At 36.1% G+C, this 23,895-nt stretch overlaps 1 protein-coding gene across 1 annotated transcript in view; it reads left to right on the top strand.

The window, feature by feature from the left end:
• Positions 1–20,655, top strand: part of LOC149227627 (putative LRR receptor-like serine/threonine-protein kinase At1g56130) — a 108,591-nt gene extending 87,936 nt beyond the window's left edge. The window contains exons 2-9 of the mRNA XM_089380556.1: positions 15,402–15,781; positions 16,479–16,677; positions 16,891–17,049; positions 17,171–17,289; positions 17,696–17,906; positions 17,997–18,234; positions 19,654–19,804; positions 19,898–20,655. Coding sequence (XP_089236682.1) covers positions 15,402–15,781; positions 16,479–16,677; positions 16,891–17,049; positions 17,171–17,289; positions 17,696–17,906; positions 17,997–18,234; positions 19,654–19,804; positions 19,898–20,368 — 1,928 coding nt within the window. The 3' untranslated portion in view covers positions 20,369–20,655. The remainder of the gene's footprint in view (positions 1–15,401; positions 15,782–16,478; positions 16,678–16,890; positions 17,050–17,170; positions 17,290–17,695; positions 17,907–17,996; positions 18,235–19,653; positions 19,805–19,897) is intronic.
• The last annotated feature ends 3,240 nt before the right edge of the window (positions 20,656–23,895 follow it).

Genomic DNA, 23,895 nt, shown 5'->3' with positions numbered 1-23,895 from the left:
TTGTAGGAGAAAACACAATCCTTCTGCCTCTTTGATATGTATTGGTCACCTTAGTCCTAGGTGCCTTGGAACCTCATCATTCTTTCTTGATGACCCAACCTCCATTGACTGTGCTGACATAGTTTGGTGCTGGCTTGGTGAAGTAGTTATATGCATGTTCAAAGCTGCCTCAATGAAAGTGTCCCATGTCATGTTATTTTTTGTCAACTGATGGAGAACCATAACCTTTATCAAGTTATGATTAAAGAGACTGGGATAATGCACTTTTCCTTTCAATTTCACCTTTTTAGACATCTTGGTTAGGCTCCTATACAAGTAACTACTCAAATTGAGCGACTTGGTTGCTGTAAAGTGGATGAGCAGCCTTATGTGATATTGATGCAACCTGGAAAATTTTCCCTCACATGTGAAGAATTTCATGACAACCTTCATTAATGGTGCATATATCTCCAAAAAATATCTGAATGGGAAAACATGTGAGTGAGTTTCTTTATATTATGATTTCAGTTAGGGTTTGTACTCTTATAGGTCTAGGTTCATGTCTTTGAACCAATTTTCACCATGGTTTGGTATGCCTGTAGCTTGAGAGATGGAATCTATTGAAAACATGAAATCATTCCCTGCAATGGTGATTTTGTCTTCCATCAAGGTGAGGGAAATATACATCTGAGATGCTCATGGTGAAAAACTTGTTCTTGGCCTTTTTCTTGCCACATGTTCTTCATGGTGCTCAATGTTATCATGGTCCACCAATTCCTTTCCCTTCATCTCTTATTTCTTGACTTTGAATTGTTCTTTCTCCATAGGTAGATGTTGTGCTTTAAGCTGACTGTTTTCTTGATCAAGGCATGAAATGACAAATTTGGCCCTTATCAAATTGTCCTTGACCTACATGATCTGAGAATACTTCTCTTTGATGACTTGTTGTATGGATTTATGCTCATCTTGTGCCTCCAAGTCAACTAGGTCAAAATCATGCTCAATGAGCTCCTCATCATGCAAAGAAGCCTCATGATGTGATGGTGATCCCTGTTCTTGTTTGCTTTCGCCAACAACTTCTCTAAGTGGATGTGGATCCTCTCGAGCCAATTCTCTCAATCAACCTCTATCTCCCGCTGAATAGGTGTCTTCTTGTGGTTGTCTTTATGAAATTTGTTGCATTCAATCATAGGCATATAACCACCATATCACTCATAAAATTTGATAAACAAGTGATGTTATAGAGGCTACCTTGCAATTTGATGGGCTTCACAAGAAATTTGAGGAAAAATGGCACAATTTCAGGCCTTTTTTTCCCTGTGCGCCGTGCCAGTGTAAATTTACAGTGGAAATTTCCTCCCAGTGCGCTGCGCTCGCTCTGTGCGCCACGCTCTTTTCCAGGTGACTTTTGGAGGCCTTCCCGGTGTCCAAATTGGGTGCAAGATAGCTCGTTGGAAATGTCTTTGAGTCTAATTTCCAACCCAACTAGAATGTTTCAATTTGGAGTTCATTTGCCATGTCAAAAGTCAAATCTCCCAAGACTGGTCAAAATGTGCCCAGTGAGGCTGCCTCAAGGCAGAGTGTTGTTACAGTCAACTTTTGAATCCCTTCCTAAACTCCAAATTGAGCTCATGATAGCTCATTGGAAAGCGCTTTATGTCTAGTTATCATTTGACTCATCAAGAAAGTCATTTGGCCAACTTAGCTAGGAGAAAACTTGATTTTCCCAAGGTCACTTCAGAGGTGCATCAATTCTCCCGAGGAAATTGTATTTTTGACATTTCTCTAAAACCATGACACTTGTGTAAAAAGTGAAGGTGGTTTTTATTCATTGGCCTGTTGTGGAAAAAAATCTCTCTCAGGTTTCCTAAATTTATCTTTGATTTCTCAGAAACATCATTTGAGTGAAACCTACCCCGATGTGTGGAACAAGGGATTTGTCGAAATGAAGCGAAATGAAGGGGATAGGGAGCTTCTAAATTCTTGAGGAAATTTTGGGAAGTAGGGAGGGATGTTAGGAAGTAGGGGAAAGTGGAATCTCTAAAATTGAATGAGGGGACGGGGTCCAAAAAGGAAAAACACAGGCCCAACCTAGAAAACTGCCAGGCAAAACACATGCCCAACCTAGAAAACTGCCAGGTTGTAGCAAGAAACTAGGGTTTGTGCCAAAATGACAAATTTGGGGGATCTCAGTGATGGGAAGTGTTTGATAAGGTGCTTTGAGGATAGGGGAAGGTGTTTGAACATCAGGATACAAGTTTTGCCTATGATTTGACCGTCCAAGAGAAATTGCCTTCAAAACCCTAGGAGAGGGAAATGACCTTACCTAGGTGCAACTGAAGCATGAACAAGGTGTAAAATGACCCATTGGAACCTGACATGACGATGACAACCCTCTGAATGATGGTAGACTCAGCTGAATAGTGACATAGACCGACATTTGGACGACTTTGGAAGGAGTGAAAGCAAACCCTAGACCTAATGCCTAGTGATCAAATTTTACTTGAAGACTCACTGAAATGACAAAATTTGACCTTGACACCTTAAAACCACTTTGTAAGAGCATGTTTGATCACTGGAGGAAGGCTGCAAAGACTGACACTAACAAAGTCCAACCAAAGGAACCTGAGAAGATAAAGTTTGATCTAAAGGAGGAAGAATCAGACTCTACAACAGAGGAGGAATCAGAAGATGAAGAGCCACAAACTCCAGCTGTGAGAAGATCAGTTCGAGAAAGAAGGCAACCAGAAAGGTATAGTCCATATGCTTTCTGTTCAAATTTTTCTTTGTCTGTTACTAATGATGATCCCAGAACTGTGAAGGAAGCTGTGGATTCAGAGGATGGAAAACTCTGGAAAGACGCCATGGTTGATGACATGGAATCTTTGCACAAAAATGAGGCTTGGGATTTGGTGGAGTTTCTGACTGGAAGGAAACCCATTGGCAGCAAATGGGTGTTCAAAAAGAAGACAAATGCAGAAGGAAAAGTGGAGAAATACAAAGCTCGGTTGGTAGAAAAAGGTTATTCCCAGGTGCCGGGAATTGATTTTGGTGATATTTTTTCTCCAGTTGCCAAGGTAACTTCTATTAGATTACTTTTATCTATTGCTGCTGCTTTTGATTTTGAGGTAGAACAGATGGATGTGAAGACAACATTTCTTCACGGGGATCTGGAAGAGGAGATCTACATGAAGCAACCTGAAGGCTTTGCGGTGAAGGGTAAGAAAGAACTGGTATGTAAGTTAAAGAAGTCTCTATATGGGTTAAAATAGTCACCAAGGATGTGGTATCATAAATTTGATACATTTATACGGGGACTTGGCTTCACCAGAAGCAAAGCAGATCACTGTGTGTATTTTAAATTAATTGGTGACCGTGTTATTTATCTGGTCTTGTATGTGGATGATATGTTGTTGGTTGGAAATGACAAAGAAGTTATCCAGGATTTGAAGACCCAATTGTCCTCCAAATTCGACATGAAAGATCTTGGTGATACAAACTATATTTTTGGCATGGAAATTAAAAGAGATCAGGAAAAGAGGAAGCTCTGGTTAAACCAGAGGAAGTATGTCGAGACAATATTGCAGGGGTTTAATATGCAGGATAGTAAACTAATGAAGGTTCCTATTCCTGTAGGTGTGAGGTTATCTGTCGAACAATTTCCCAAGACACAAGAAGAGGAAGAGGACATGTCCTGTGTTCCATATGCAAGTGCAGTCGGTAGCCTGATGTATGCAATGGTCTGTACTAGACCAGACATTGCACATGCAGTGGGAGTATTGAGCAGGTTTATGTCAAAACCAAGGAAGAAGCACTAGACAACAATGAAGCGATTTTTCAGGTATTTGCGTGGCACTAGTGATTATGGTTTGTGCTACCAAGGAAGACCAGGATTGGACAGAGTGTTGGATGTTCATGGCTTTGTTGATGCAGACTGGGTTGGAGATCTGGATCAGAGAATATCTACAAGTGGGTATGTGTTTAACCTATTTGGAGGTGCAGTCAGTTGGATGAGTAAGAAATAATCTGTAGTGGCACTGTTAACTACAGAGGCAGAATACATGGCAGCCACTCATGCAAGCAAGGAAGCAATTTGGTTGTAGAGATTCTGTTCAAGTATGGGGTTAGTACAGGAAGCTATAAGGATAGACTGTGACAGCCAAAGTGCAATTTTCTTGGCAAAGAACCCCACATATCATTCAAAGACAAAGCACATTGATGTTCAGTATCACTTTGTGAGGGATATGATAGAAGACAAAAAGGTGTTGCTGGTAAAGGTGGACACTTTGAAGAACACTGCAGATGCATTGAAAAAATATGTGAGCTTTGAGAAGTTCTCTTGGTGTAGAGAGACAATGGGCATTTCAGGGCTGGAAAAATGACTAAGCTCTCTTGTGGCCCCCCGTGGAAAGAAAACAACAAGTGGGAGAATGTTGGGTTGTGTTATATTCTTTCCATGTAGTTAACAGGGGGTTTGAGGGGCACCCGTAACCCCACTTTATGGGGTCCAGGGAAGTGCCCCGAAAAATTTTGGTTTTGGACCCTATGTTAGGTTGGGCGGACCCACCTATGGTTTTGTGCATGATTTTCGCACATGTTTTTTGGACGCGATGGTTTTCGGTCCATGGTATTGGACATGATGGTTTTCGGTCCATGGTATTGGACGCGATGGTTTTCGGTCCATGGTATTGGATGCTTCGGCATGTATAAATATGTATTATAACATTGAAAGGAACATAATGAAAAATCAAGCTGGTAGTCTTGGTTTTGGGATCCAGGGGAAAATCTCTGTGTATATGTGTTTTATGTGTTCTGCTCTCACATTATTTATTTTCTATGTTTTAGAATTTGTATGCAGGTAATTTCTGTATGGGGTTAAAACCTACACAACAAATCTTCTCTTTTTCAACTCACTCTCTTTCCTACATGCCGATTGGACTGCATAGTTTTGTTGTGCGAAAATAAATTTTGTCTCTTGAAACTCTTCCGGATAGAAACTTTGCCTCATACTTCTCACTGAAGTTACTCGCTCTTCCTTCACCTCCTGACACTAGCACACAATCTGTAGCCTCTACAACATGGAATGAATAACTATCTCTAGCTCAAATTATGCCTTGCTCTTTGCAGCTAAATAATTCGCACTGCCTCCCTCGGCCTCATTGGTTGGAGTTAGCTCGACCTCCTTTTCTCCTTCAGAAAACTTGAAATCTCGCTAGCTGGAAATGCGCCTTACTTTCTATAACTGGCCAATTCTCACTGCCTGTGTCACTACAACTAGATTTGCATTTATCTCTCGAGTACTGACTGCAACTAGCTCTGCAACTATCATCTGACTACATCTTGTTGACACTGAACGCATGAACCTCCCGTATCACGACTGTTCCTCTTATTACTATGATACCATGGTCCCCTTGTAGTAAAGGTGATGGTCTTGTTGTAATAACTTGAAATTGATCTAATTGATCTCCTTGTTGTTTCTACATTGGACCGTACCTTCTCTAGCATCCTAAAGTGTCATACTCCTCCTCCTAGATCTGGTGCCCCACCATCTCCTTTCGAGCCTTGTCCCATACTGGGATACTACTTCGCTTTGCAATTCACACTTCCTCCAGCACTTATCTCCAGTAAATGGAAGTCGATATGTTTCCAATATATGCATTTTGGCTAACTTGCATGACCTCCTCTGGCAATCTTGTATGACCATCTCTGGAAAGTTGTAAAATTATGAAAAACTCAAATAACTAGAGATCTCTCACACCAACTGACCAATCGATCTAGAAAGCCTTGGTTTCCTCTATAGACACAAGCTCGACCTCCTCTGCAAACTTGCACCTCTCTTCCAACAAGTGGATCCTGCAATCCTACTACTCACTAAGAAACCCTACCAGAAAATAGATTGGATGAATATACTTCCTCCTTCGACCTTTGAAGCTATTCACACCTCCTCTAGAAAATAGATCTGACAACTAGAGATGAAATTACTGCGTCATATTTAATAACTGGGAAATATTGCTATTCGATCTACTTGCTTTAACCAACTTCTATAGAAAAATCGACCTTCCTTTCACTCCGAGAATACTGGAGAATTAAACGTTGGAAATATCCTTCTCCTTTTTGCAAACTAACTCAACCTTCCTCAAGAAAGCACAGATTTGCAATTTCTTGCCTCTAGAAGTCCATTTCTGGCACTCGCACTGCTGACTACCTCAACTAGGCAACTCACTCTACCTTCTGGAAGTCCTTCTCCTGAAATCATCACACATACCGCTGCTCCTGAAGCTCGCATTGGTTGAATAACGAAACTGTTACGACCTTCTGTAGCTGGAAATTACGAATCTCCTCCTAAAAATTGGAAACTGGAAACCCTCTGAGAAAATTTAGAAAACTTGTCTATGTGCTTTTCTCTTCCTGCCCTATACAAATATGCAATTAAAACCCTTGTTGCAAAACTTCTACGCTCAGATCTGCTCACCGGAACCCTCTATTTGGAAAATCCACTGCCTGTTGGAATTCTGCTGTGGGAAAAACAAAGTTTTCTTGCATTCTGCCTTAGAAATCGATTTTTGCTCAACAATTCGCATTGCCTTGCTAGCCTGTGTAGGTCTGAATAAACTATGCTCAAATCTCCCTTTGAAAATGCATAATTCTTCTCCTCTCACTTTTGATGCTTTAATTTGATCTTTAATGCTATAATACCATGTCAAAATTCCTTGATTGCAATTATTGGATATTATTCTCCTAACTGTTAGCAGTTTAATTGTTTACGACAATTAATGAATAATTCAAATTTGCAATCTTCACCATAAAATACGCTGCGGAAAATAAAATCAGGGATTGAGAAATAGATGCACACACATAAAAATCGACACAATTATTTTGGACTAAAAAGTCCCTGGAAAAGCCCTGAAGGGAAAACCGGTGCAACAAATGAGGGTTTATTTTATTATGTAGCAAATTATGAGTGCAATAATTTTGATGCCTAACTAGAAATCCTCCGGCAAATAATCTGGCCACAATAATTAGGAGAAAAACTATCTATTTGCAAAATAATTTGGCCTCCCTTTGTCCTACTCACACTTCTTTTTGGATGCTCACACTGTTGCCTTGATGCAAGTTGTACGGCCCTGAATCTACCTCCAACTGGGTTGTCTAACCTCCCTCTACCTCTAGAATTTTTTTTCTTTGCCTTCTAGACTCAAATCTAACGTCTAGCAACTAAAATGAACCCTTCTCGACAACTCGCTCTGCTAGACTGGCTAACTCGCTGCTTGGATGACTTTATCTGCAAAATATTTTAGCCTCCATTTTCCTGCCTCTCTGGCACTAGAAAACCAGTGAAAAATTCTCCAAAATTTCCTCCTACTACTCCCACAATCATTGATGCTCTCCTTCTGGCTTGAACTCTTTCATCGCTAAAACTTTGCACACTAGGTAGCTCAATTTACCTAACTTTCTATCTCACAACTGTGTCTATCTCCATCCCATTGACTTTCTTTTATAATCTCTTGCTAGAGCTTCAATGACCATGATTAGATCTTCATCAACAACTAATATCATCTTATTCTTGATACATATGTCTCTATATCATTCTCTATCATCCTTAATTAATTCCCATTATTAATCAATTTTACTAAGTTAGGCAATTTTAAATTATTGTTCAATTAATTTAATTAAGGCGTTTCACAAGGTTATCTCGTGAAACTTTTCTAGGTTTAGGAAATCTCGTGTTCCTTAGTCTCTTAGACACAAATCAAGACTATAACATCGCCTGATGCTACCAAAATATAACACTCCCTCGTAGCGAGGAAGGTGTTCTCTCATAAACATCTCCCCTCTGTGGTTGGACCATGCTGTTAGTGTCTGACATCTGCAACAACCTATCACTATCCACCAAGCTACTATGCATGTTGTGATTCCTATGCTAACCCTGTAGTTGAACCACTCTGCATATGCGATGTTGTTAACACTACACTATGCCTCCTTGCACTGCTTCCAACACTGCATGTGTTGAATCTAATATCATGTTGTTGCGGCAACTGATGCAACTAATAATTGGTCTACTATCCTTGCAACTAGCTTCTACAACTGTCCCTTGAGTCTTTGACTGCAACTAGCTCTACTTTGTCTACAGAGTATCTAATTGCACCAACTATCTCTAAACCCCTCTAGTATTTGATTGCAGCTAGCTCTACACTATCTCTCAAGATTTGACTGCCCCTTGCTGACACCTCAATCCTTCTGCTACTAAATACTCTGGGCCCCTGTAGCACAGGTAATGATCCATAAAGAAACATCTATCCAATGTTGTGCCTTATTGAACCCTGCCCGTATCTGCAACTCTGAAGCCTTACACTCCTCCTCCTTCTGGAGGTATAACCGCTATCAATGCAAACTGTGTACTGATCACCTCAGATATTGAAGAACTAAGCTTCCATAGGGTTGCTCCCTCTAAAGCTAGATTCCCTATGAGTCTCGATTTCCCTCTGAATAAGAACAATGGAATCTCGCTTTTCTTCTTTTCTTCCAGCAAAGCCTCTCTTTTGAAACTCACACTCCTACCTGCATGTCGACTGGACAGCATAGTTTTGCTGCGAGAAAATCAATCTTGTCTCTGGAAAACCTTTCCAGTAGAAATTCTACCTCCTGCTACTCACTGAAGCTACTCTCTCTTCCTACACCCCCCGACACTAACACACGATCTATAGCCTCTGCAACATGAACTGGCTGACTGTCTCTGACTAGAATTGTGCCTTGCTCTCTACAACTGGACAATTCACACTGCCTCCCTCAACTTCATCTGCTAGAATTACCTCAGCCTCCTTTCTATTGAAGAATGTAACTACGTTCGGTCTTCATAAATTTATTTGAGTCATTATGTAGGAGTCCAATGGCTACAATCCTTGGGTACAATAGCTTTTAATTTTCAAGAAATTTTCATGAAATTTTCTGTGGAAGGAAAGGAAGTTGAATTAAGGGGTATTGCAAGGAAACTCGGAAAGATAATCAGCTCTAATGGTATGACAAAGCTTCTAAAAAAGGAACAAAGAGGTGTAATTGCACAATTATGTTCGCTAGATGTTTCCACATCCGAATCATCTATTTCTCCAGATCTCCAAAAAGTCTTGGACAATCATTCCAAGGTATTTGAGACTCCCAAAGGTCTCCCACCTATTCGTGATCATGATCATGCTATTCATCTGATTCCAGGAAGTGTTCCTCCAAACATCAGGCTGTACAGATATCCCTATGCCCAAAAGAGTGAAATTGAACTTATGGTTGCAGAAATGCTAGAGGCTGGTATAATTCAACCGAGTCAAAGTTCTTTCTCTGCTCCAGTAGTATTGGTGCACAAGAAGGATGGATCATGGCGCATGTGTTCGGATTATAGGGAGCTCAACAAGCTCACTATTATATATAAGTTTCCCATTCCTGTCATTGATGAATTACTGGATGAATTGCATGGATCAATTTACTTCACCAAGTTGGATCTTTGTTCAGGATATCATCAAATCATAATGAAGACTGAAGACATTCTGAAAACAACATTTAGAACTCATGAGGGTCATTATGAATTTTTTGTCATGCCTTTTGGCCTTACCAATGCACCTTCAACATTTCAAGGTTTGATGAATTCAATTTTCAAACCATTCCTTAGAAAATTTTTGTTAGTATTTTTTGATGATATACTAATCTACAGCAAGTCTTCGAAGGATCATGTTGAACATGTTGACAGGGTGCTACAACTATTGGAGGAGAAACAATTATATGCAAAAAGATCCAAATGTTTCTTTGGAGTACAAGAGGTGGAATATCTGGGTCATATTGTATCTCATGAAGGAGTTAAGGTAGACCCTAGCAAAATTAAAGCCATTAAGGAATGGAAAATCCCCACATCCATAAAGCAACTGCGAGGATTTCTTAGGTTGACAGGGTATTAACGCAAGTTTGTTAAGAATTATGGGAGAATAGCAGCACCTCTAATGACATTATTGAAGAAAGATGCATTTTCATGGACTCCAGAAGCAACAAAGGCCTTCGAACATCTTAAAGAGGCAATGTGCCAAGCACCGGTCTTAGCTACATTGGACTTCACAAAAACCTTTATCGTGGAATGTGATGCTTCAGGAAATGGAATTGGTGCTGTTTTAATGCAAGATGAAAGACCCATTGCTTTTGAAAGTCGTCCAATCAAGGGAAAGTTTTTACACAAAGCTATTTATGAGAAGGAAATGTTGGCGATACTCCATGCACTTAAGAAATGGAGACCCTACCTAATGGGAAGACACTTCAAGGTAAAAACGGATCATGATAGCCTTAAATACTTTTTAGAACAAAGATTATCCTCTGAAGAGAAACAAAAGTGGGTCATAAAGATGTTGGGTTATGACTTTGAAATCATCTACAAAAAAGGGAAGCAAAATGTGGTGGCAGATGCACTCTCAAGAAAGTATAAGGATGTGGAAGCATTGTTGTGCGCCATTTCTATTATCCAACCAGATTGGATAAACGAAGCAAGGGAGGAATGGAAGAATGACAAAGAAGTGTGGGCACTTATTCGAAAGTTACAACAAGATTCCAGTACGTCTGATACATTTAGCTGGCAAAATGATTCGTTATGGTACAAAGATCGCTTATAACTCTGTAAGAATGCCCAGCTAAAACAAAAGATTCTTATGGAATTGCACACTTCTCCCTTAGGAGGGCACTCAGGGATTTTAAAACCTTACCACAGGGTTAAGAAGGATTTTTTTTGGGATGGCATTAAATCAGATATTCAAATGTTTGTGGCGGAATGTTTGGTTTGCCAACAAAATAAAGTTGAAACAATTAAGACATCGGGTCTATTACAACCTTTATCCATTCCAAGCCAACGTTGGGAGGAGGTTTCAATGGATTTTATCACAGGTTTACCCAAGTCTGAGGGAAAGAGTGTCATCATGGTGGTAGTTGACAGACTTACCAAGTATGCACACTTTTGTGCATTATCACATCCATTTAAAGCCAGTATAGTTTCTACTGCATTTATGGAAACAATTCAAAAGCTACATGGAAACCAAAAGATTATTGTAAGTGACAGAGATCCCATTTTCACTGGAAATTTTTGGACATAATTATTTTCTTGTCTTGGTACTCAGTTAGCTCATAGCTCATCTTATCATCCTCAATCTGATGGGCAAACTGAGATAGTAAACAAATGTTTGGAAGGATATCTTCGTTGCTTTGTATCTGATAAACATACATAATGGGTCAAATGGTTGCCTCTGGCTGAATGGTGGTATAACACTTCCTTCCATACAAAAACAAAAATGACCCCATTTATGGCACTTTATGGGTATCAACCACCATCCATCACATCATATTTAAGAGAAAATTCTAAGGTTCAAGCAGTGGAACATCACATCGAACATCAACAACAAATCCTCCAACTCTTAAAGGATAGCCTCGTGTTGGCACATAATAGAATGAAACAATAGGCAGATCAACATCGCAGCGAAAGAAGTTTTGATGTAGGTGATTGGGTATTCCTACGGCTACAACCATATAAGCAAATGTCCCTCAAGCAAGCTAAGAAGGATAATAAATTATCACCAAAGTATTATGGTCCGTACAAGGTGTTGCAAAAGATTGGTACTATGGCATACAAATTGGAGCTTCCTGCAGCTTCTCGATTGCACCCAGTTTTCCATGTTTCATGTTTAAAGAAGGTTATAGGCGAAAAGCTCCCAGTTCAAACAATATTGCTAGAACTTGACGAGGAAGGAAAAATTATATTGGAACCGGAAGCAGTCACAGAAACAAGAACTCGACAGCTACGAAATCGATCAATTTCGGAGTATCTTATCAAATGGAAGAACTTATCCGCTGAGGATTGCACATGGGAGGATGAGAATTTTATACAGAAGCATCTAGAACTACTCAAGCGTTGAGGACAACAGTTTTTTGAAGGAGAGGGGCATGTTGGGTCCCTATAATACTAGTGATTACCCCATTACTATTGTAGTTGTACCCCTTAATTGTTGTGCCACTATTGTCCCCATATTGTTATTACTGTGCCCCATAGAATCCATCTATTGTTATTTTTGTGGCTTTATACTATTATTGTTAGGTCGGCTGGGTTATATTGTGACTCCTTAGACTCCTGTATATAGAAAGGAGGTTTTGTCATTTGAATCATCGAAGAATTGTTCATTTATGTAATGTAAAGGAGGTTACCCCCTCGAAGAGGCTGAATTCTAAGGCGTTGATCTATCTTTTCTATCTTTTTCTTGAGCTGGTTTCATAACACTTAATTAATTCCCATTAATTAATCAATTTTAGTAAGTTAGGCAATTTTTAAGTATTGATCAATTAATTTAATTAAGGCGTTTCTTAGGCCTATCTTGTGAAACCTTTTTTGGGTTTTGGAGGTATCGTGTTCCTTAGTCTTTTAGACACAAATTGAGACTAGAACACCTGTTCGATGATACCAATATCTAAAACTCAATAGTTTGCATTGTCTTCTATGGATTTACTCACATTTTACAGATCATTGGGCTTAAGTTGTAGCAATATATATTCATGATTAACATTGATATGCCATGATCCTTCTGATGTGATTGGGAGTGGTGTTTTGGATGACCTTTGGCTTAGTATGATTCACATAAACTTTGCTCCATTTTGCATCAAAGGCACATGTTGGCCCAATTTTGATTACATAGTGGGTTTCATCAGAAATTAAGATTCATTGGATTTGGAAATTGCATAATGTTTGGTCAATACAGGTTTTCCATAAGCTACATGTGTTTCCTTAGTTGGTGTTCTATTAGGGACTCCCCTCTAAGGCTCGGTTCACCATTTGTGGCCTTTCAATGGACTTTTCCTCTCTTGTTTACAAGAAAACTGTGAAACATATTTCATGGGAGTGCTCTTTTCCAATGACTTGTATGCATTAGGTTCAATTTCAACTAGCAAGTATTATTGAGGGGCATTTTCATCAAAGGGCATTGTTGTTGGGGGATTCCATATTTGTGATTCAAGATTTTTTCGCTAGTATATGACATTGTTTGAGAATTTCAACATTATTTGTTCTTTGAATCTCCATTGCAAATATGTGTTTGAGAATGAGGTTAGTGGTTTGGTTTCTTTTTTGTTAGTTATGAAGATAGGAGGTACATAAGCAGTGGTTTGCAAACGGGACGTTATTGATTAAGGATTGTAAACAATTAGATTTTGCTGCTAAATTTGATTTTATAGTTGTTTTAGTTGCATTAAGGAGGATGATGCAAATTTCACTGTATATACCATTCCATCCTTTTTTATCTTGTTGTTGACGCAAATATTTTTCTATAAGTATAAGAAGCATATTTTACAAAAATAAATAAATAAATAAAAATCCTTCTTATGATGAGATACAATGCTCTTGCTAAGGTATTGACCAAAAGAATTGAACATGTCATTTTACAAGTTATATATATATATATATATATATATATATAGTAGATAGGCTTTTGTCAAATTTAGATTTATTCTTAATAGCATTGTGCAAGTATGGGAAGCTATTGAATGTGCAAAAGGGACTCAACAAAAAGCCCTATTTTAGAAATGACTTTGACAACAAATACAATAGAATAGTGGGCATTTATCATAGATATGTTCAAGTGGATTGGTTTTGTCCCAACGTTCAAAGAAGTAATTATCATTCTATTTTTTGATGCCTCTATTAAGATGTTGGTTAATGAATAGTTAAGAATCCTTGGGGAGTGGTTTCCACTAGTCGCTCTTCTTTATGTTATTACTACAGATTCACAAGGCTATTTATTGTAGGCTATTTGAATTCAAGGCAATTTTCATTGTAGAAAATGAATGTGCATTTTGCTAATGAATTTCTACTCTTTGTAAAGAGTAACGTAGACATTGATAACTATTTTAGTGAATTGTTTAGAGACCCTTTACTTAACTTCAAATTAAAGATCATGAAACAAAATTATAATTCATTGGAGTTGACACATTTCTTGACTACTAAAACCACCTTGGAATCATCCCAAAAGGGGGTTATTGGGGAATTTATTTTGGTATAAATGCCAAAACATAAGGGGATGTGGGATGGGGTGTTATCTATATTGGAGACCAACACTGGTAAGTAATATAATAGAGCCATATGTTTGGAGGAAGGATTATATAGTTCTTTTATAATATTCTTCTTACAATTCATGTGAATTACTCTTGTTAGTTTCTTAATACTTCTAATTTTGCTAAATTTAATTTCATCTTATGCAATTACTTTTCAGGAAAACCTATAGGGAAATAAGGAATACCTTTTGTTTTATTGGATATCTATAGTCTAGAAAATTAAAAGTGATAAGAAGGTTTGTGATTAATAGAAGTTCACAATCAAGGTCTAGTTCTAACAATTCAATAGGTTCTAAGAGCATTTCAAGGTGATGGCCATTTGAAAATTATTCTTAGGCACTCGGTAAGTTCGAATTCCCACTTTTTGGATATAGAGAAAGATTTATCATGATAAACATTATTTACATTTCTTTAAACTTTATCATTCAAAGTTATCCAAAGCTAAGGACGATTCAGATAACATGGTAGATGATCGCACTCCATCCTTCTTTGAATATCTAGTAATTTTACAATGAGAAGAACTTGGGCTCTTGTAGCATCTAGTGCTTCAAATTGTCAACAAGTTCTCTTGGCTTTCTCTTTAGGGTTGAAGGGAAGTTCCTAAATAAGAAAGGTGTGTTCACATGTTCATATCTTTAAGACCTTGAGAGAGGGGATTTGACTTCTTAGAGGGAAACATAAACTCTTATCTTGGACATTTTGGTTTTGACCCATGGGATGGATTCAAAGTGGATCTAAATTATAATGATTCTAGTTGGAAAGGGAGAGTGTGATATATACCTATATACATACAATTTTATTAGAAAAAACCCTTACTTAATAAAAAAGTAAATCAGAAATGGAAATTGAATGGTGGAAAAGATAAGTAGCTTAAAAAAAATGATGTTATATATAAATCACCTTATGATGTTTTATATAAATCACCTTATACCTTTAAATTTGGAGTACTCCAATGGCTCATTCTTGAGCATATTTTACCAAAAACACCACTAAGCCAAGATCAGACTCACAATGACAATATCAATTATTTTCTAAGTACATTTCTTTTTCCTACCTCATCATATTGGAATGAACCACAAATGCATATATTTTAATTTTAAATGCATTAAGTCATCATATCCAGCTCTCAATTCTCTATTTCTGCATACTTATTCATGTTGGCTGTGAGACCAACTCTTTAAATCTAAATTACGGTATATGTATTTATCTTGGCTCGGAGAGCACTTTTTTGTCATATTACTGCGCATCTCAGAGTTGTTCCAAAAAACAACCAATAAAACTCACATTTGGAGTTTCAATTTTTTTTTTTCCAGATTCTGGCTTTGCTATAAATTGTGGAGGCGGACAAATGACTTATGCTACAGGAGATGTGTTTGAGCAGGAGAACGAAACTCTCAATGCTGCCTCATTTTATGTCAGCACTGCACGAAAGTGGGGAGTCAGCGAAACTGGACTTTTTTCGGATTCTGCCAGTGCTGCAAACTATATAGCAACCAATCAGTCTCAAATTACAACGATATCAGATTCAGAACTGTACCAGACAGCACGCTTATCTCCCAGCTCACTTCGATACTATGGTTTAGGGCTTGAGAATGGACCATATACAGTAAACCTGCAGTTTGCAGAGATACAAATTGCAAATACAAATAGCTGGCAGAGTCTTGGAAGACGCATTTTTGATGTTTATGTTCAAGTATGATTGATTTTAGAATATGACTGCAACTTCTCTCTCCACATCAAAGTCTTTTCCCAAATGAAACTAGGGAATATTTTTATTGAGTCGAGAGGCTCCAGTGTGTAAGAGTTTTCAATTTAAAAAATCTAAAAATAAAAAGATTAAGTAATATATAAAACATTTAAAAATTTGCACAGATTCCTTTAGGCTCATGTTATATCAGTATTTAAGATGGATCTATGCTAGTTTACTTTCAACAAATGTCCAAGTTTTATTTTTTTTATAACCAGCGTAGATCCATCTTAATTACAGATTTAACATAAGCTGAAAGGGATCCAATTTCTTCACTTGCAATTTTTTTTTATAACCAAACATTATTTAAGTGTTTTGAATTTTTAGATTTTTTTTTATGACCAAACATTATTTAAATGTTTTATATTTTTATATTTTTTATTTTTTGCTGGATATGAGCAAAATGTGGATTTTGTGGATTTTGATGAAAGACGGACAAGGTTACACATCATACTGCATTGTAGAATAAGTCTCTCAACTCAATTACTTGCTTTCTGACCTTTAATATATATGTATTATGTATACCATTCCTAAAGCTACAAGCATATTTGCAATTTTTAATTTTTATTTGTTCTTGTTCCTGGCTAAATGATGTCTATAACATAACTAAATGTTGAAAATATTCTGTTCTTTGATGTTGTAGGGGCAGAAAGTATTAACAGATTTTAACATCAAAAAGGAGGCAGGAGGCTCCAATATAGCTGTTGTTAAATCTTTCAACAAGATCAATGTAACAGAAAACTTCCTTGAAATTCATTTTTTCTGGGCTGGAAAGGGAACCTGCTGTATTCCAATCCAAGGAGCCTATGGACCACTAGTATCAGCTATAAGAGTTACTCCTGGTAATAATGATAAAAGATACTGTGTTTTATTAAATCAAAAAGTTCTGAACAGAACAGTTTTCTACCATGGATGAGCATAGTGCCCAGGCTGAAGATGGTTGCACTAAAGTGATTTTTATATTAACTGTCATAAATTATTTTTCTATTATGAAACTGTAAATGCATCGTCAGCTTCAGCTTGCTTTGTCACTTATGATTTTTTAAATTGTGTAGAGTTCATTCCCACAAAGAAAAGTAAGACAAGTAAGACAGAAATAGTGATTGGAATCACTATTGGGATTGCTTCCATCTTGATATGCATGATTTTGGTTTTTCTCCTTTGGAGGAGAAGACTTCCAAAGCTCGCAGCAACAGATGTTGAGGAAGACGAAGGTATTGATTAAAAAATTGAGTACTCTTGCAGGGGATGCTTCTCCTAAAAGGAAAGGTTTAATTGAGTTCCAAGAAGCAAGGACATGTGTTTCTATACTAATGACGACTTTTTTTTGGTCAGTAATAAATGATATCCGTTCAAAACTGAAAATTTTCAGCTATGCGGATTTGAAAACTGCAACAGGAGATTTTAATAAAGATAATAAGTTAGGCGAGGGAGGATATGGTGCAGTTTATAAGGTGTGTAAATATATATATATATATATATATTTTTTGCTTTTTTAGGAAGGTTTTTATTATAAATTATTATTATTATTATTTAATTTTAAGGTCATGGTTAAGTCAGACATCAAATTGGTGTATGAGATTTTTTTGTTTATGGGAAAAGGGACTCATCTCTGTGCAACAGTGATTTGACTGATAAGTCTGTGATTTGACTGATAAGTCTATGAAGGCATACATACCCTACCCAATTTTGTAACTTTTTAGAAAAAAACACATACCCTTAACCATTAAACCCACTCAAACTATATTGTTTGTGTTCCATATTAAATGAATTGTCCTAACCGTAATTGTTTCTTCCTATATTGTTTATGTTTTATTTTAGATTTGTCTGACTATTATTCTAAACCGTGTATTAAAATAGGGCTCTCTTTCGGATGGTGAAATTGTAGCAGTGAAGCAACTTTCTTCCGAATCTAGACAAGGGAAACGAGAGTTCATAAATGAAGTCGCTGTAATATCTGCAGTGCAACATAGGAACCTTGTAAAGTTGCTTGGATGTTGTCTGGAAGCAGATGATCCTCTCTTGGTCTATGAGTACTTGGAGAACAAGAGTCTTGATAAAGCTTTATTAGGTAACTGTGTTAGTTCTTCTGAATTGAAAATTTTATTTTCCACTCATTCACCACATGGCAACAAATAAGCTGGTGTCATGTATGTTGCAGGTAACAAGGAATCTCAGATACAACTGGATTGGTCTACTCGATACAATATCTGTTTTGGCATTGCACATGGACTCACCTACCTTCATGATGAAGCCAGTTCTCGGATTATTCATCGAGATATCAAAGCCAGTAACATTCTGTTGGATGACTCTCTGAATCCTAAGATAGCAGATTTTGGTTTGGCTAAGTTGTATGACGATCATAAAACTCACATCAGCACTAGAGTTGCAGGCACCATGTAAGTTGATGCAGAAGGTTAGATTTTAGTTTTGAGAAATGGCACCATGTAAGTTGATGTTGAAGGTTAGACTTTAGTTTTGAGAAATGATGTACCTGAAAAAATAAAAGGAAAATTAATATGTTATATAATGAGATGAAAAGAAAACTCACATCACATCAACACCAGAGTTACCGGCAGAATGTAATAATAAGATGAAGGTCTTGAAAGTTACACTTGTAGTAATAATAAGATGAAGGTACATAAAGTTAGATTTTAATTTCCATAAATGTTAAGCATGGGTGGAAAAAGATAAAAACAAATAAATAATAAAAATGGAAGAAGGAGAATATATATATATATAATATAACATATATATATATATATAATATAACTTTAATTTACGGTTATAGTTGTATAGCTGAGTTTTATTAATAGATAAAATAATTATTTTTTAGTGGATATGGTGATATAGTTTTGTTTTTTTAATGGATATGGTGATATAATTTTGAGTAGGATCATGATTTTTTGTAGATTTAAATATAATTTTTGGCTTTTTTGTAGATTGAAATATAATTTTCGGCAAGATTGTGATTTCTTGTTATTTAAAATGTATTTTTGAATGCATAAATAGATTCAACGTCCTAAAAAATTAGGGCACTTGAACTTTCCAAATTAAACAACTTAAACTTATAATTTTTAAAAATCTTTATTAGATTTTGACAAAATTAACCCAAAAAAAAAAAAAAGACATTATGCTATTAATTATTCTATGTTATATATGTATATTTATTGTGTTAAGAGACACTCTCAGCTCAGCCAAAGATGCAAATAAAATAAAAATAAAATAATAATATAAATAACCCTATGTTAAATACAAATTCTACGTTATTATTTTTATTTTTATTAATTTTTGTTACGTAGTTAAGATAAACTTGACTTGGTCAAGTCACTGGTGGTTTTTTGAGTTGCAAGTTTATGACAACCCATGGTATTCATGTGGAATATAGCCTATTTAAAGGGGGAAATTCAACCATCATAGATCTATACTTAACTCCACATCTACTAAGGGCAGAGAGTCATCTCAAGAGATTTGATACCTGTTGATGCTTGGTAGACCCAGAGTTAAGATGAACCTATGCTGGTATGTACTATAATTTTTTGTTTTTTAATTTTTATTGTTAGAATATTTTGAATAAGTAGGAGTTGAGCTAAGCGGTAGAGTCATATATTGTGAAAAAACTCTACTGGGTAGTCCTATAACTTAGTTAAAAAATTTTATTATAATTTTTTTTTATTATGATGTTCTTTTTAACCATTTATTTTAATGAAATTAAATATTATTAAAATCTACCATCCAAATAAAGGTGTGTAATTTGACCTATGACACCATGAAAATATAATACCACTCATTCCATGTTTATATATTTATGTTTGAAGTGGATACTTGGCTCCGGAGTATGCTATGCGGGGTCATCTTACAGAAAAGGCAGATGTGTTCAGTTTTGGGGTACTTGCTCTGGAACTTGTGAGTGGGAGGAGCAACACAGACACAAGCTTGCCAGAAAATATGGTTTATCTTCTTGAATGGGTGTGTACAATCTCACCTTCTAATCTGTAATCCTTGTAATTTAACTTCAGCCATTACTAATTGCCTGCTTCTCAATGTTGTATGACATTGCAGACCTGGCATCTTTATGAGAAAGAAAGGCCGCTGGAATTGATGGATCCTGAGATAGAATCAACATGCTCAAAAGAAGAAGTCCTGAGAGTGATTGAAGTAGCCCTTCTTTGCACTCAAGCTGCGCCTACAATGCGTCCATCGATGTCTCGAGTGGTAGCAATGCTGACTGGTGATGTAGAGATCAATCCTCCTGCTTCTCGCCCCGGTTACATTAAAGACTTGCAATATAGCAATGCCATTGCAGGGGGCACCCGCACTGGCAGTACACCTGTCGTAGCAACAACACCAACAGACAACCGCGCAGAGAGTTTATCAGTTGTAAGCCCTGACAGTCTTCAGCAGAGGGAAAATATAACTTCACCAACAGACAACCGCGCAGAGAGTTTATCAGTTGTAAGCCCTGACAGTCTTCAGCAGAGGGAAAATATAACTTCATCAGATATTGACTCTGTTATAACAGAAGGCCGATGAGAACTGACTTTTATGAAATGACAGACTGGATCTTTGCTGGGAACTCTTTTTCATATCTTTAAAGCTCATGTTATTAGTTTTTATAATAAAAAAATCCCTCTCCCTTAATAATTTAAGGGAAGAGGTACACACTACAATATTTTTCTAGATGAACAACATGTTTTTTATGTTATGTTAATGGAACTTGAACCGGATAAAAAAGTTATCATAAAACTTTTTCAGTTAAAGTTATTGTAAAACCCTTCCAATCATCTAGGGAAGAGGTATACAGTATAATATTTTAGATGATCAACATAATTTTTTTGTGTTATGTCAATGAAATTTGAACCTGATAAAAAAGTTATCATAATTTTTTTTTTTAATTAAAGTTATTATAAAACCTTTTCAATTATTTGAAATACAGAATGTTTTAAATTTCCATTTGCTACATAATTGTTAGGGTATTGTCTATTATATGAATTTTTAAGCTTAGAGGATCATTCTACACTTAGTATGATGTGTAAGGATGTCCGCGCCATCAAAGTTGAAATTTAGCTCATATAAACTAAAATAAAAATTTGAAAAAATTACACTTTGAAAAAATTGGATCTCTCTGACTACTTATGTTAGATCCGTATTTAAGATAAATCTATATTGATGTTATATGATGTGAAACCTCAAATGCATATGTTATAGTGAGAGGCTTGGCTTTTCCGAGAATATGTATATCTTTAACAAAGCTTGTTCTAAATATTCTGTTCAAAAATATAATCATATTTGTATTCATTTATAAATTTAAAAAACTATGTATTTAGAAAATGACAAATCAATTGCCCAAACTTAGCAACTCTTTGCCAATCAGCTTTCCAGAGCAACCCACAAGAATGGATGGCAAAAGTGAAATGTGAAAACCAACCGCTAACGATGGTGGAGAATGGATGAACATTGAATGTTAAGAGATGCTGGCTGCTGAGTTGACATTAAAAAAAAAAACTGTACACCAAAAATAGAAGCAAGATTCTAGCCCAATCAATGAAATTTCATGGTTATGGCTTAAAAAATGTGTTTTAACCCTCTGCTCTTATATGACTTCTTTGCATATTTAAGTTGTGGGAAATCTAGCAATTATTTGCATATTTAAGTTGTGGGAAATCTAGCAATTATAATGTGTGTCGAGGAATTTTTTTATTTTTGTCAAATCTGTGTTATGAAGATTTAAATATTTTTTTTATATTATAATTATATTTGTGATATAATAATTATAATTTAATTTATTTATTTTTATTAATTTATGGATATAATAACGAAACATTGTTTTGGTTGGGGATTATTTTACAAATAGTAAAATTTGAAAGAATACTTTTTATTGGAGTAGCATGAGCCGGATTATCCACGGTATTGTGTTCATTCTATAGACATTTCAAACCCCAAAGGGGGTCCATCATCAGCACTAAATTTGATAGAATATGAATGATACCTGAGCAAATGGAGGAATGATTTTCTTGTTTCTACATTGTTTCAGAAATTGCAGGTGTGCAGTTCTCCTCTCAATTTTTATCCTTAAGATTTCGAGAAGACAAATCTCCTTCCATGTATCCCCTCCGTACAGGGAAGTTATGTTAGGTTTTAAGCTCCAAAAAAACTACCAGGAAGCTTAAAATCTAACAATACTTTTTATATTAGGAAAATTTAAACAATTTTTCTTTTTTCTTTTTGAGATATAATATTTATAAGTTAGTTAATTTATTTTTATTTTTACTTTGCATATAATAGTTATATATAATTTGTGGATATAATGGCAAAATATTGTTTTGGTGGGGGATTATTTTACAAATGGGAAATTCTGAAAGAATATTTTTTTATATTTGTGAATGGAAGTTTTGATAAGTTGGTTGATAAAGAGTAATATTTTTGTTTTGTTTTTTTATTAGGAATGGTAAATGTTTAACTATATATTTAATAAATTTATCATATTTTTAATATAAATATATTTAATTTTATTAATGATGACGAAAATGATTAAGGTCTCTTTAAGAGAGATTACTCGGATATTATTATAATATTTTCATGTGCTCCAAAAGTATTAGGAGAAGCATTTCAATCTCACCATAGTATTGATGACTTAAAAGGTTCGTATTGCTATAAATATTTCGAAATTGTGATCTAATTTGGGTATACACAAGGTACTCCAAAAGAAATTTCTTTTCATTTTCAATACTCTTAGTGTCACATAGATGACATATTCTTTCATCCCATGGTGTCTTGAATTTGTTCTTATTTTATTTATGTTGATTTTCTTCTTTACTCTATTCACTATATAGAGATACTTTTGACCTTCTAGATTAGGGTTAACCACATCTTTATAATATCATAATTTTCTTTTATCCTCAAGTTCTTTATTGCACAATAGATTCTCCTTATTATTTTTTTTTGGTAAGCTTCGGAGAACCTTTCTATTCCTTTTCAAAAAGCAGATAGAGTTTACATACACATGCAACAAAGTTAGATGGCCTCAACCTGCCCACTGGAAAACTGAGTCTGTTGGCCATCTAACCGCATTATAAGCCATCCAAAATTTAAAAGTTATCAAACTGTCTAGTAGTGCCAAGTAAGTCTGAATATCCTTGTTTCGCCTAATTTCTATATGAATAAAACATAAACATAAAGACTGTAAACCCATCATATAAGCCGCACAAAATTATAAAAAAGAAAAGACAATATCATACTAGCCAAACTATTCCCCGTCAAATGAATTGATAGGCGCTGGATCCCAACAAATCTGTCTAAGGGAGACACGAGATATACTTCTCAATCCGTTTGAGGTAAGCATTTTGGAGTTGGATCTGATGCTGGATCAGTTGGATATCTCTATGGATTTCCTGCAATTCAAACTCTTGTTTGGGTGGCCCAGCAAAGTTGGATTCTATTGCTTTTGCTATTTTGTTCTTTATAAGCCAGAAAAGATAAACAATATACTGATATTGAGTGTTTCGACCACGAGAATGGCTAGGATCGGGGACTATATGTTTCCATTCCTCCAGGTTAATATCATTATTCTCGGTGTGATGCTGAAGCTCTGTTTCCCAACTTGAAATCAATTAACGAATAGGAGGAGACGAAGTATCAAAGTATGTTTGAGCAACTTCTCGGAACTTCCCCACCAAGCCACGACGACCTCTTCCTCTAGTTGATTGAGGCTAAGGATGGCCATCTCCGTGCCCTCGTCTAGTATTGCGATTCAAGGCTTGGGCTCCTTGACCATTATTCCTTTTCTTGGAGGAGGGATGAACCATAAGAATGGCTTGCAGGCTACCCAACAAAACACAATTTTGAAACCATGAGCACCCAAAACCGGCCTTCCAAACACTCGACCAGGTCGACACATAGACCACAGAGAGGCTGGAAGGCGCAAGAGCGTTGCGAAGCCCAATATAATTAAACCCTAAAAAAATGTGCAAACATAATACAGAGTAACTGTGAGCAATTGAGAGAGAAAACCCATGATCCTCCACAACAATGAGCCAATTGTAACCCACAGGGCCAGACTT

The sequence above is a fragment of the Pinus tabuliformis genome, chromosome J (assembly GCF_031772625.1).
Source record: "Pinus tabuliformis cultivar Carrire ecotype Pingquan chromosome J, CPIR1, whole genome shotgun sequence".
NCBI classification, from domain to species: domain Eukaryota; kingdom Viridiplantae; phylum Streptophyta; class Pinopsida; order Pinales; family Pinaceae; genus Pinus; species Pinus tabuliformis.
The sequence above is the reverse complement of the archived record's forward strand: the minus strand, read 5'-3'. Positions and strand labels throughout refer to the sequence as shown.